The sequence below is a fragment of the Talpa europaea genome, assembly GCF_964194135.1.
Source record: "Talpa europaea genome assembly, chromosome: 14".
Lineage (NCBI taxonomy): Eukaryota > Metazoa > Chordata > Mammalia > Eulipotyphla > Talpidae > Talpa > Talpa europaea.
In genome coordinates, this window is record NC_140082.1 from 63,250,509 (window position 1) to 63,265,088 (window position 14,580).

Sequence of the window (14,580 nt, forward strand, 5' to 3'; positions counted from 1 at the left end):
CTGTGAGGGCCTGAGTTCGATCCCCGGCCAGGGAGCTAACCCACATATGGTGCAGCAGACCTCTCCTGTCACATCCACTGCTCCCCCTTAAGAGTGTATTTCAATAACTTTGCCTGTTCTCTTTCCCACTTTGTCTCTGGTGAATCCTCTCACCCACCTCCCCAACCTCTGGCCTACACACCAGTTCTTTTAGGAATAAATAAATAAATCTTAAAAAAGTGTAAACTCGATAAGAATTAGATGTCAGTTTATATTACTACAGAGCTGTCGACTTCAACCTTAAAAGACAGAAATAAAAGTGGTACAATACAAACTACTGCATCTGACTAGGAGTATTGGAAACATCATTCAGAGAAATTTGTATTGTAGAATGCAGAATGTCTTAAGTGTTTTATTTCACAGTATACTATGCATTTATTGGAAAGAAGGAAGCATCATTTCATTGTATCTTTGTGTGTACACTGCCATTGCACTGTCTTACATAAATACAACTGTATTTTTCTTATCCCAAAACTGTAGGTTGGCAACTGCTGGTTATTTAGTGTTTTCAGGGTCTTCCCTTCTGGTGGCCTTTGTTCTCTCATGTTGCCTCTTCTCCTGAGAAAGTTGAAATGGGCAGAAAAGTCATTTAGTGGAAATATTTTGATGCTTGTTATTTGCAATAGTTATGTTTATAAAGTCACTACAAACACTGAATTAATCAACAGTGAACCTTTGCTTCCAGGGTAAATACAGGATCAGGTTCCTATGGGCCTCTGGTGACAACATTTTTGTCAACTAATTGATATAGAACCTTGTTTTGTGTATGTTTGTGTTCAAAACACTTTATTTAATATATATTGGGGATTAATTAACATTGAGCCCATAGCCAATAGCACTATAATTCATGCCTGAACAAAGCCTTTCTAATACATGTAATTTCTTTCTAAGACACATCACAGCTTGCTTCTGCTGGGAACAATAGGTAGCACTATAGCACTACGTTTGCATGTATTTTAAATAGCAAAATCATCAATGAAAAGCACAAATAAATGAGAAAAACATGTCACTAAGTAAGCCATGAAAAGGACACTTGTTTACATGTGAGAGTTCAAACTGAAAAAATTCTGTTTTGATTTTTAAGTTATGAAGGTTTCACAAATAAAATCTACAAATAATGAGAATCCCTTGTATCCTTTTACTAATTATTAGAGAGAACTGGTTCATACTTAGAGTAACCAGTAGTCATGGGCATGAGACTTTAACTGGTTTAGAACAATCTGATTTATCTCCCTGGCATTGGTTGAGCTCTATGTTAGCAGGGAAGAGTGAAGTGGTTGTTGGATAAGCAGTGAATAGTGCCTGCCATATGCCTAGTCAGTGCTTGGCATTTGCTAAGGGACTGGTATATTTTTCCTGAAAGAATAAATTAGTGAATGAATGACAGGGTCATTTTTGATATAGCCTTAATTTCTCTCATAGACAATTAAAAGTTTTTTCCATCTGTGTCTGGATTTTTAAAGTAATGCTTAGACTCCAAAACAGAGTGAAAGAATATGGAAATTTTTCTTTATCTGGATAAATGTCAGGTTAAATATGTCAAAGGAAATGACAAAAACTGAAGAATCAGAGGAAGTTGAGATCTGTGTTCAAAAAGTGACTAGTAATCTATGTTCTTTTAATATTAGTTCCTTTTCTGAAATGATTACTTTTTGAATCCAGAACTGTTAATTTTTAAAAATAGTATGATATTGATTTTATTGTTTTAAATTGCTAGGTCTCATATTTGATCAAATAGTAAGAGATATTTCATAACTCTACCAATTGTAACAAATCACAGCTAAAAATAAATTCAATTAATAAACTAATTTCATTTAAAAATTGCTTAAGCAAAACATATCTTTGTGCTTATTATTTCAGACATTGAAATAAATTGTAATTAAAGTTATTCTTCCTCTTTCCCAGTGCTATGCCTTGTACCAAAAACAATTTAAGCTGTTAAATAATACGTATTTCATTTCACCCAATTATACCTATTTCATACATGAAAATACACTTTTCATTAAAGCTTATGTTTGATTATGTAAGTAGAATAATCATATGTAAAGTGGGGAAAAAGACAAAAGAGAAAGCAGTCATGCAATTTATATCAGAAAAAAACAACAATCTATCCTATTTCTTTTCAGTCTTTTTTTGCACATTTTAAAACTTAATTTTACGAAGTATATGTGTTATGAAAAACCCTTTCAACATTCTAGTAGGCATTATTAGTAGTAGTTTTTGAGCAACTTTAGGGACAGAAAAATATATTACAAATAGTTGCAGAGTAATAAATGAAGCAACCAGGATTAAAGCATAGTTCTCTCAGACATATTTCTGCTCAGTTTACCTTCTCTAGCCTTTACTTGAGAGTGTGTTCAGCCTGAAACCAAATCTCAGAACAAATAAAATTTTATATTTGTTCATTTCTAACTTCCATTTTAGTGGATTGTCATAGTTTCTCCCTTCTTTTCTCCAAAGTCTTTTTATCTGTTTCACACTTTGGTAGTTATCTCTCTTTTCCATATTTACTCTAAGCAAAATTTATATTCCAGAATTTATGTTCCTCAATTAAGTGTTTGCAAAAAATTGTACACCACCTTGTTTTTTAGTATATTCTGAGAGTTGTGTAAAAGTACTTTATACTAAGTTGCAAATCATTTGTAGTCATAAGACTTTTGGTGGGGGATAGCTACATTTTATCCCAGATAATGTGATGGTCATTTGATAAGTAAATACAAGGGTGATATTTGGGGGCCTTAGGAAAGCCTTCTGTTTGTCATCTTTTTACTTGCTAGTGAAGATCTCACAGGCAGCAAAACCCTTTCACTAACCCCTGTTAACTCTCATTCATTGGCTATCACCTGATAATTCTTTTCATAAAAATATTTCAGAATTTATAATTATAATGTATGAGCAGTTGTAACATTTAATTCTGTGTCTTCTAAGGCCTTTTAAGGTTTCTTTGGGACTACATTAGCACTGTCTCATAAATTTAAGGCATCATTTAATCTCAAACTGAGAATAAATTATTTGATATTTCATTATTGCTTACTTCCAAGAGGACTTGACAGTTTACAGTTAAACAAAGTAATATACTGAATCAAAAATAGAAAAGCAAATTTTTATTTTTTGTTATTGAGGTCACATTGGTTTACATCGAGTTTGTATATTAGAAGTGCAGTATCTCCCTGCTCAGGTGTTGTTACCACACCACACATACCACCAAGACACCCATAATCTACCACCACAGCCCATTGTGCTCTGTAGGGTAAGGTAAAAGGTATCAGGCTTTTCTGCCTGATAGCAGGATAGATGATGGATAGATGATGGTTCCTTGCGGTCCTGAATGCATGCCTGATGGCGGACACCTGGAATAGGGTGTGGGTAGAGGTAGATGGGATTCACCTGGGCTGAGATGGTGCTTTTAAGGGCAGTGTCACGGGGAAGCCCGGAGAAGCTGAAAGAGAAGCTGAGAGAAGGCTGGAGAACCCAGATAGAGTGAAGACTTGCTGGGGCTGGGAGGCCTGCCAGCCTCCCGGCCGCCCAGCACCCCTGCCTTCTGTGTACCGGGTAAATCCCAATAAAAAGACCTGCAAAAAGCCATTAAAGATTCTGACTCCTCCTTTACCCGGTCTGCTGGATCAGAAAACCTGCTCAGTGGCCCATTCCTGACTCTACAGTTGGCGTAAGTCGGCAAGATGATCCATGCAGACAGGTATGGAGCCCTCCGAAGGCCTGGAGGGACTAAGGAGTAACAGACTGTTTGCTTGTGACAACGCTGGAGGCGTCATGGCGGCACAGGAGATGGACAGGGTCTGGGAGCTGTGGGATAAGACCCCACCTGGAGGAGGAGACGCCTGAGAGGACCAGCCAATGATCCCTGAGGTAGCAAGAATCGTCAGGGAAGAGAGGACCACGACTGGAGCTTGCCAGTGCTGATGCAGGGAGAGGCCACCGCACTTGGACTGATGGACTTGGACTGACAATCCTGCCAGAAGGCGGAGGATCTTGGCAGATTGTTTTTTTTGAGAATCTGGGGGTGGCCAGTGGGCCTTGATGGCCAAAAGTAGCCTGTGTGTGCCCAGCAGCTAGGCGGAGGAGAAAAGCCAACTAAGAAGGCAAAAGCTGGTACTGATGCTAAGTTTGGGAAGCCCTGAGTGGCTGTTAAGCACTAAGTAAGCTGAGAAAGGCCAGTGAGTCTCGTAAAATCACCTGTGGGTGATGCCCTGCTCGTTCTCAAGTGAGGGTGAGGAGCTGAGGAACCCATCCTTGGGGGACGGGTGGGGAACGTGGCTTGGGGTGGAGCCCAAGCCGAATGTAGAGTTTGGATCCCCGACTGTAGGGGCAGGACAGGCCACAGTGCAGGTTTTCTGATCCCATGCAGACCGGGTAAAGGAGTCGTCAGAGCCCTCAGTGGTTTTTTGCAGGTCTTTTATTGGGGTTACCAGGTACACAGCAGGCAGGGGTGCTGGGGGGACGGGAGGCTGGGAGGCCTCCCCGCCCCCAGCAAGTCTTCACTCTGTCCGGGTTCTCTGCTTCTCTCTCAGCTTCTGCTACTTCTTTCTCGGCTTCTCCTTCAGCTTCTGCTGCTGCTGGTGTCCCCATGACACCGCCCTTAAAAACAGTCTTAGCCCAGGTGAATCCCATCTACCTATGCCCACACCCTACTCCAGGTGCCCGCCATCAGGCATGCATTCAGGACCACAAGGATCCATCATCTATCCTGATGGCGGGAGGGCAGAAAAGCCTGACATTTTTCCTTACCCTACACCGACCCATGTGCTTGTGCAGTGGATTAGCCTGAGTACAGGTCTCTGTGAGTCTCATGGGTGGCTGTAGGGGCAGGAACAGGACACTGCAGGTTTTCTATGATCCAGCATACCGGGTAAAGGAGTCAGAGTCCTCAGTGGTTTTGCAGGTTTTTATTGGGGTTTACCAGGCATATGGCAGGCAGGGGTGCTGGGGGGCCAGGAGGCTGGCAGTCCTCCCAGCCCCCAGCAAATCCTCTCTATCTGGGCTCTCTGGCCTTCTCTCTGCTTCTCTGCTCATCTGTTCATTCTGCTGCTTCTCGTCTTCTACTGGTGGTCCCGTGACACCGCCCTTAAAAGCACAGTCTCAGCCCAGGTGAATCCCATCTACCTATGCCCACACCCTATTCCAGGTGCCCGCCATCAGGCATGCATTCAGGACCGCAAGGATCCATCATCTATCTTGATGGCGGGAGGGCAGAAAAGCCAACATTTTTCCTTACCCTACAGTGGCTATGAAAGCCGAATGTTGGAATGATTGCAGGCAGAAACCCTGAGGGTTGGCGATTACCCCTAACAGAATAAAATTGCCAATCCCAGAGTGAGTGCATCCTGGGGGTGGATGCGGTGTGTGGCTTGTAGCAGAGACTACAGCCAGAGGCCAGGAAGCCTGATAGCTCCTGGTGTGTTACAGTAGATGCCGTGAGCGGTTCCCCTGCCTTGTATGAGCAGTGCCTTCGGCAGCAGATTTGGTGGCTCATCTGCTGGTATCAGTAATTGTCTTTTGCCACTAGGTTGGGGCCCTGTATTTTGTTGTTATATTGTGATGTATTTGCTTTTGTGGGCCATGGCTGCATTGTTTATGTATGCTAAGAAAATTGCATATATGAAGACTATATGGCAGAAAACCCTGAGGGGGTGGACTGTAGGGTAAGGAAAAATGCCAGGCTTTTCTGCCCTCCCGCCCAGGATAGATGATGGATCCTTGCGGTCCTGAATGCATGCCTGATGGCGGGCACCTGGAATAGGGTGTGGGTAGAGGTAGATGGGATTCACCTGGGCTGAGACGGTGTTTTTAAGGGCAGCGTCACGGAGACACCAGGAGAAGCTGAGAGAGAAGCAAGAGAAGCAAAAGCTGAAAGAAGGCTGGAGAACCCAGATAGAGTGAAGACTTGCTGGGGGTTGGGGGGGTTGGGAGGCTTGCCAGTCTCCCGGCCCCCCAGCACCCCTGCCTGCTGTGTACTGGGTAAATCCCAATAAAAAGACCTGCAAAAGCCACTAAGGACTCTGACTCCTTCACCCGGTCTGCATGGGATCAGAAAACCTGCTCAGTGGCCATTGCTGCCACTACATGCTCCCTTCCCCACCTCAAAGAGCAAGATTTTATTTAACTTTTTAAATTTTTTTATTTGTTTTACATCATTGTTCATATTTAGACAATATTTGCTTCCCCCCACCCCCTCAGGTGTAGTTCCCATAGTTTCCTTCACCAATGCACCCGTGCACCATCACCTCAGTCCCCTGTGCTCCTCCCTCCCTCCTCCTCCCCTGTGGTGTGTCTGATTTATAATTGTCTGTTTTTGCTTTGTTGTGTTTTGTACTGTGTAGGGGCAGGAATGGACACAGGTTTTCTGATCCAGCAGACCGGGTAAAGGAGGAGTCCTGGAGCCCTTTGTGGCTTTTCAGGTTTTTATTGGGATTTACCAGGTACACAGCAGGCAGGGATGCCAGGGGGCCAGAAGGCTGGCAGACCTCCCAGCCCCCAGCAAGTCTTCACTCTATCTGGGCTTTCTGGCATTCTCCCATGTTCTCTCTGCTTCTTTCTCGGCTTCTGCTGGCATCCCCGTGACACCACCCCTAAAAGCCCAGTGTTAGCCCAGGTGAATCCCATCTACCTAGGCCCACACCCTATTCCAGGTGTCCACCATCAGGCATGCATTCAGGACCCTAGAGTTCCGTCATCTATCCTGATGGTTGGAGGGCAGAAAAGCCTGATACTTTTTACTTTACATACTGTTATTATTTTTTTTACACTGATGTCTTATTTGGTTCCCCTATATTCCTGCTATAGGTGAAACCATCCGATATTTTTCTTTTTCCTTCTGGCTTATTTCACTGAGCATAATTCCTTCTAGTTCCATCCACGTTGCTGTGAATGCTGTGAGTTTATTTTTTTTTTTGATTGCTGAATACTATTCCATTGTGTATATATACCACATCTTCTTGATCCAGTTTTCTATTTTTGGGCATTTGGGTTGCTTCCAGGTTTTACCTATTGTAAATAGTGCTGCAATAAACACAGGGGTACAGGTGTTCTTTTGAATCAGTGCTTTTGTGTCCTTTGGGTGGATTCCTTAGGAGTGGAATTGCCGCGTGGTATGGTAGCCCCATTTTTAGTAGACTGAGGAAGCTCCAGACAGCTTTCCATAGTGGTTGGACCAGTTTGCACTCCCACCAGCAATGCAGGAGAGTTCCTTTTTCACCACATCCTTGCCAACATATGTTGTTGCTTGTTTTTTTGATATGTGCCATTCTTACTGGTGTATAGTGGTATCTCAATGTGGTTTTAATTTGCATTTCCCCGATGATAAGGAATGTTGAACATTTTTTCATATGCCTGTTGGCCATTTGCATTTCCTCTCAAAGAGCAAGATTTTAAGGAAGGCAGGAGAAGGTATTTCGAGGCCTCTGAAGTGAACAGATAAATGAGTGAATTTGACTTTTAGTTTTCTCACTGCTAAAGCTAAAGGAAAAGTATGATGCAGGCAAATTTCATTTTCTAACTAAAGGAAGCATGATAGTTCATAGTGACAAAATATTTCTTGGAACTGAAATCCAGATGAGCATATTGTTTTTGCCATTTGGAAGGCAAAGGTCATAGTCTATTGATGAAAATGTTGATCAGATATCCTTTACCTTCTTTGAAATTTACCCATGGTACTTTTATTTTTATTTATATGTTGAGTGATATTTATAGAGTAATACTTACATGTTTAAAGGTTATCTGACTTCAGTCATTGGGCAAAGTCATATTTTTTTCTTCCTAATATTTTCCTTATTTTATATTTCAAGAAGACTTACGGAAATTGAATACTTATCAGAGCTGTATGGTTAAGGAGGTTTCCTAACTAGAAACACAGATGTTGCTAGGTTAGATCCTTCTTTAGCAATTCATTTTGTTCATAGCTTTCCTCATTTTACTCCTGTGAGCTCTGTCTTAAAAACGCCTCTAAGTCACCAGTTTTCAATTATCCTGTGTCAGAGTGACCTCCAACACAATGTCCAATTTTGTGGAGAAACATTATATAAATGAAGAAAATTTAAATCTGTGCTTTTGGAAAAATGTTAATTTTCTTCTTTGCAAGAGACATTACCTTGCATAAAACAAAGGTGGTTAGTCATAATTGCCTTTTAATATTATTGAAGATGTAACAGTGTTTTCTGATTCTAATTTCCACAAATGAAACTTTCATAAAACAGTTTTAGCTTCTTTAATCACACCACTTTGAAGTTAATTTTCTGATGAGATTAAAATTATTAGTAGGGCCTCCCTGGTGGCGCAAGGGGTTAAGCGCTGCACTATGAAGCAATCCGCAGCCTCTGCAGCACGAGTTCGATCCCCGGCGGCCAGGGAGCAACACACATGGCACAGCAGACCTCTCCTGTCTCGCCCGCTGCTACACTCAGCAGTGTATTTCAGTGAGTCTGCCTCTTCTGTTCCCCACTCTCTCTGGTGAATCCTCTCACCACCACCCCCAACCTGCACCTCTGGCCTGTACCCCAGCTCTTGTATGCATAAATAAATAAATCTTAAAAAAATAAAATTATTAGTAATAGAAACTTCAGTGAATGTAAATGTAGTAGTGAAACACTTATTATGTTAGACAACATTCACAAGCAGAACCAACTATGATGGGTCCATGTGGGTTTCAGAATATGGTGTTAGTAAATTGTCAGTGTGCCTTAATGAAAATTGCCAGATTTGTGGCACATGTGGATTTTGCTTAAGTAACCATGGAAAGTATTCAAGAACATCTTCAGGTAGAAATAGAGAAAATCCTCTTGAGCACCTTGAAAATATATTCTGCGCCCTCAGTTTTAACTTTATACTAGGTCCTGTGTTTGACCTTCTGTTAGCAGGCACTTTATATAGATTGTCTTATATGATCCACTCAGTGGTGCTGTAAATGGTCATTTATTTTTTCCTACTTTTCAGAGGAAGGAATTGCAGTTGAGCGGTTATGAGTTTGCACTGCTACTAGGGAGTGGGCTTGGTGTCACAGTTTTAGGAGTGCTATAACAAAATACCACAAACTGGGTAGCATCTAAACGACAACTGCCAGAAATTTATTTGTTCTGGAAAGTGAAGTTTTCAGTTGTTCAGTTTCTTGAACTGTGAACTCTGAGATTGGGTCACCATATGGGTTATGTTCCTGATTTGTAGCTCTCACCTTCTTGTTTTGTTATTAAGTAGTAGAAGAGGTAAGGGGTTTATTATTATTTTTGACATAAGAACACTACTCTCATTTGTGAAGATTGCACCCCCGTGACTTGAGTACCTCTCAAAGTCTTCACCTCCTAGTATCTTTTGGGGTTGAGATTTTAACTTATGAATTTTTTGGGTGGGTGATGCAAACATTGAGACAGGGACTGCAGTTTAAAATTTTTTTATATATATAAATAAATAAGTATATATATATATATATATATAAGTACATATTACCCATCATTGTTCATTTTTGTACAATGCATGTTGTATGCTTTCTCCTTTCAGGTGTATTCCCTGTGACTGAAGATTTTGAAGTGTAAACTGCTGAAACATTCTTTCTTAGGTATAGGGGCTTGTGGAATCCTGGGACTGTGCTAGTATCCTCTCCTTTCCACTCTTTATCTGCCAGAAAGTAACCTTTCCTTTGCTTGAATTTAGGACCTGTAGCGGGTGCTGCTTCTCAAAACACGGTTTTGTATTATAGCTCACCCTGCAAGTGAGCTCACCTTTTATCGTGAGCTCTTGGAAGCAGGGACTGTGGTGCCCTCCCTGCAGTCCAGGGACTTACATGGTGATGGCTAATCATGGAACACTTATAAATTAACAGTTGAAGTTTGTGTTTATCAGGTAGCAGATCTCCATAAGGACAACAGCTTTAATTTAGGCGACTGAGGACATTGAAAAGGAGTACCCAAGAAAGATGCTGCCAGTCTTGGCTAACTTGGCCCAAACATCCTTGGTGTTTTTCTCTACGTGCTAATGTGGGATCAAATTGTTTTTCCCAGGAAGATATAATGCCTATGAATCATAGATTCATTTCCCTTAAAATATTAACAATTACATTTTCTTTTTTTTTTTTTTAACATTTATTTATACAAGCACTGGGTACAGTCAGAAGTGTGAGAAGGTGAGAGAATTCACCAGAGCCAGAGCGGGGAACAGAACAGGCAGACTGATGAAGTGCACTGCTGAGGGGAGCAGTGGGCGTGGCAGGAGAGTTCTGTCCCGCCATGTGGGACCCTTGCCCGGAGGCCGGGGATCGAACCGGCACTGCAGAGGCTGCGGGCAGCTTCGCAGCCCAGCACTCAACCGCTGTGCCACCAGGGGAGGCCCAACAATTACATTTTCTTATTTTGTCCTTTAACTATTAAAAATGTGAAATAAAATGATAGGGAATGTAGAAAAATGAGTCCTACCCAATTCTATTTTCCCATGGTATGAATCTATCATTTTGACCACATGTGCTGCTTTGTATTAAAAACCTCTTGGTAGTTAGCTGGAATGTGACTGTGAATCTCTTTAACTTAATAAAAAAAAAAAAAAAGGCCTTTGGGCCCAAACCAACGTAATTACTACCTCTATACAAAAATGGAAGTACCCTTTGGTGTATTATTACGAATATTTATGCCAAAGGGAGTTCTTTATGCATAGTGGTTTCTGGTATATTTTATTTGGTCAGAGTAAAAGTAATTTCACTGCCTTTGGTAGAATAACATGCTTTTATTTGGGATATTTTCTTTTTCATAGTGTAGATTTTCATTTGCTTGAGGAATTTCTATGGGAAACAGCCAAGTACTTGGTTACGTGGCATCAACATTTCTAATGATTCAGAATTTTGAGATTTCAAAAATATTTACAAACATATTCTGTAAGGAAATATTTCTGTAGTCTTTTTAGAAAAATTGTATTTAGACTTCATTTACTTAATTATTTAAAATAAGTGAAGCTCTTTATTCTTAAGAGCTTGGTATTGTGACATTCAATACTCCTCATCTTCCACAGAACAACTTGTGCCTTAATTGTGTGAAAAAATATTTTCACAAGTATTCTACTCAGAATTTCCCTTAAAATTTGCATTAAGGTGGGGCATTAAATCAGATCTCCTAAGTCTCAGCTTAGGTTTCTTTCCAAATGGCACAGTAATCAGCCACAAAACTTCAATTTCAATCCTATAGATACTCAGTGTGCAGATGATTGCTGGGCAGGAATCTTTAGGTTGAATGAGGAGCCCACAGAAACACACATTGTCCCCTGGGATTCTTTTTCTTTTTTTTTTTTAGAAGATTTATTTATACATACAAGAACTGGGGTACAGGCCAGAGGTGTGGGGTGGCAGTGAGAGGATTCGCCAGAGACAGAGTGGGGAACAGAACCCACTGTTCTGAAGACAGACTGAATGAAATATACTGCTGAGGGGAGCAGCAGGTGAGACAAGAGAGGTCTGTGGTGCCATGTGGGTAGCTCCCTGGCAGGCTGGGGATCTAACTCTTGCTGCAGAGGTTGCAGATAGCTTCACAGTGCTGTGCTTAATCCCTTGTGCCACCAGGGATTCTTGTGGTAAGGGCTTTCTTTCTTATTGGGAAGGGCTGTGCTCTATGAGAAGAGTGTGCAGCAGAGGACTGGAGGTTTGCCAGACTTCCCTGCAATTCTGGACCCTTTGCCTGGGCCTAATTGGTCAACTGTGAACCAATTACTTTCTCTTGTGAGACTGACCACTGAAGGAGATTCATCTGCTAGCTCACCGAGACACTGCTAGAGGATGAAGACACAGTTGGGGGAAGGAACCCTGTGGAATAAGTACACTACATCTGGATGTGTTACAGATGCATTTTCTTTTCTATGGGAAGTTTAAAATGGATTCTATAGGTGCTAGGACCAGGGGAACTTGAGTCACTGGAATTTGTTTTCTTCATTCTCTCCAGAAAGCTTTAACCCCTTCTCTGGCAACTGGCCTTATTATTTTAGGGCAGATTTTCTAAATAGTAGGATACTTTTTTCTAATTAACTAAAAATGACAGAGATACTCCTTTAAACAGAAAGTACCCCTACTGTTGGAATTTGAAGGAACCAGTTAATCCTCTTTGCCTCTTTGAGTTCTTAGAGACAGTGATTTTCCCTCTACCCATATATAATTTAAATTTGTTTACTGGAAGACTATTTAATTTTGCTCCATTTTTATTTCCTTTCCACATTTCAGTTGCTTAGTCTGTTGGAAAAACTAATTATGGCTCAGTCGTTACTTGGAAGAGAGGATTTAAATCGTGATGCTCTATGAACCACTGTGTCTGGGGCACTGAACATACTGAGAATTTTCTCTGATTAGACACTGTGTTCTGTAGCATATCAGTGCTTACATGGACAAGTATTAGAGGGTTCTTTTCTGCTGTTTTGGGAGGGAGAAGAAAAGATCATATTTATTTTGGTATAAAGTAATTTTAGTATTTTCTCCAATTTGGAGGTAGAATAGTACCATTCATTTCCTAAGTGGAGGGGGACAAAGATAAAAAATTAATCACTTTCATGTCACTGATACATTCCTTAGACTGCTTTTTATGGGGAATGTCCAGTTCTGGATGTACCTTTTTTTTTTAATTTCTTTTTTTTTTTTTTTAAATAGAAGCATGTTTTATTTATTTATTTATTTGTTTGTTTGTTTGTTTTTGTTTATACATGCACTGGGTACAGTCAGAAGTGCGGGAGGGTGAGAGAATTCACCAGAGCCAGAGCGGGGAGCAGAACAGGCAGAAGGACCGAAGTACACTGCTGAGGGGAGCAGCGGGCGGCAGGAGAGGTCTGCGCGCCATGTGGGACCCTCCTCGGGTGGCCGGGGAGCAGCCAGGGATCGAACCGGTGCCGCGGAGGCTGCGGGCAGCATCGCAACCCAGCGCTCAACTGCTGCGCCACCTGGGAGGCCTCTGGATGTACCTTTAATATAATCAGTTGGTTTGCAAATAGGATGGTTCTGTAATTTGTGAAAATTGTGTATTCATCACTTCTCTTGTGACTACTGTGCTTTGCTTTCTAATCGATACAATTTTTGTCACCTTCAAATTTTATTTATATTTGTTGGCTGCACAAGAGAAGAAGAATAAATTAATTTGGAATTGGAGGGGGTCTTATTTGATTCCTTCTCCTTTATATTACTGGAATTTCCTTCACATCAAGTCTAGCAAATGCTAGGATGCTATAGGATCTAAGGCATCCAGTTTAGGAGCACATGGGAGATAGGGAGTGGAGAAGAAAAGGGGGATGAGCATAATGGACTGTGGTGGAGGATTATGGGAGATTTGATGGTGGGAGAACTTCGGTGACCACACCTGAGAGGAGAGTTTCTTCATTGTGAAAAAATGAACACGAATATAAAATGATGGTAGTTCAATAAAAAATACATTTAACAAAACAAACAAATAAGACAGCCATGAGTTTGTAGCTGAAGTTTGTGCACCCAGTAGTGTAAATATAAATAAATAAACCCAATAAATTGTACAAATTAAATGACATATCATAATTTAATAGGTTCAGAGATAAGTAATGTAAAGCCAAGCTAAACCTCATACCCTATTCAAGTGTTATGGCAAAATAAAGATATTTTTTACACATTAATTAAGTGAATAGCATTTATTGTCCATGAAACTATATTAAAACAACAATTATAGTTTGTAAAAAAAAGACAAAATTTAATATTTCAAGGGTATATGATGCTTTCAGCTAGTTGATGGATTAGATTCTAAGTTCCATATGGGGAGATTAAAATCTGTGTGGAGTAGGATTTTTTGCCTAAATGGGAATTTGAGGGGGTGAGGGAAGCAAATATTGTCTAAAAAAAGGTAAAAAATGATAAATGTTAAAATAAAAAAAGAAAAAATAAATGAACTAAAAAAATGGGAATTTGTATTTTAATTAAATATTTGAAAAAATAAATCAGTGGTTGTTATGTTAGTACAATAGTGCGAATGTACTTAATGCTATTTAAAGTAACTAAAGTAGTCAATTTTGTGTATATTATGATTGCAAAAAAAGAATATTAGTTCACATGTACTTGTGATGGAAGATATTTATCAATATGGAAACCTAAATCTTAAATGACCATACAGATGGAGTGAACAGTTGACACTTGCATCAACATGTTGATGTATGTCTTCTTTCTTCAACCATGTATAGTTTTCAGTCATTACCTAATGTGAAATTAATTTTTTTCCATAGGAAGGAAAAGCTGATGCGATGCTCTCAATGCCGAGTGGCCAAATACTGTAGTGCTAAGTGTCAGGTAAGACTGTTCAGATATATAGAGGGAAACCTTCTAGTTTTACATTCTTAAATTTGTCTTCCATTATACCAATTGCTATATGTATATCATAAAAAATTATGTGTTATATATATCTCAAAGAAAATGTTTTTTCTTCTCCATCTTATCTTCCTGACCTCAATCCCATTTTCTAGAGATAACCAATATTAAGTTTCTTGATGTTTTTGCAGCATATTTGTGTAGCAGACACATTCATGTATCTGTATCCTTTGTTAAAAAATATAGATGTTGGTTAC

General features: G+C 40.3%; 1 protein-coding gene across 2 annotated transcripts in view; it reads left to right on the forward strand.

Moving 5' to 3' along the window:
- SMYD3 (SET and MYND domain containing 3) overlaps positions 1 to 14,580 on the forward strand; it is a gene marked incomplete at its 3' end in the record, with an annotated part of 742,797 nt that overhangs the window by 163,640 nt on the left and 564,577 nt on the right. For both annotated transcript variants that reach the window (XM_084254008.1, XM_084254009.1), the window contains exon 2: positions 14,242 to 14,305. In XM_084254008.1, the coding sequence (XP_084110134.1) occupies positions 14,242 to 14,305 (64 nt within the window). The remainder of the gene's footprint in view (positions 1 to 14,241; positions 14,306 to 14,580) is intronic.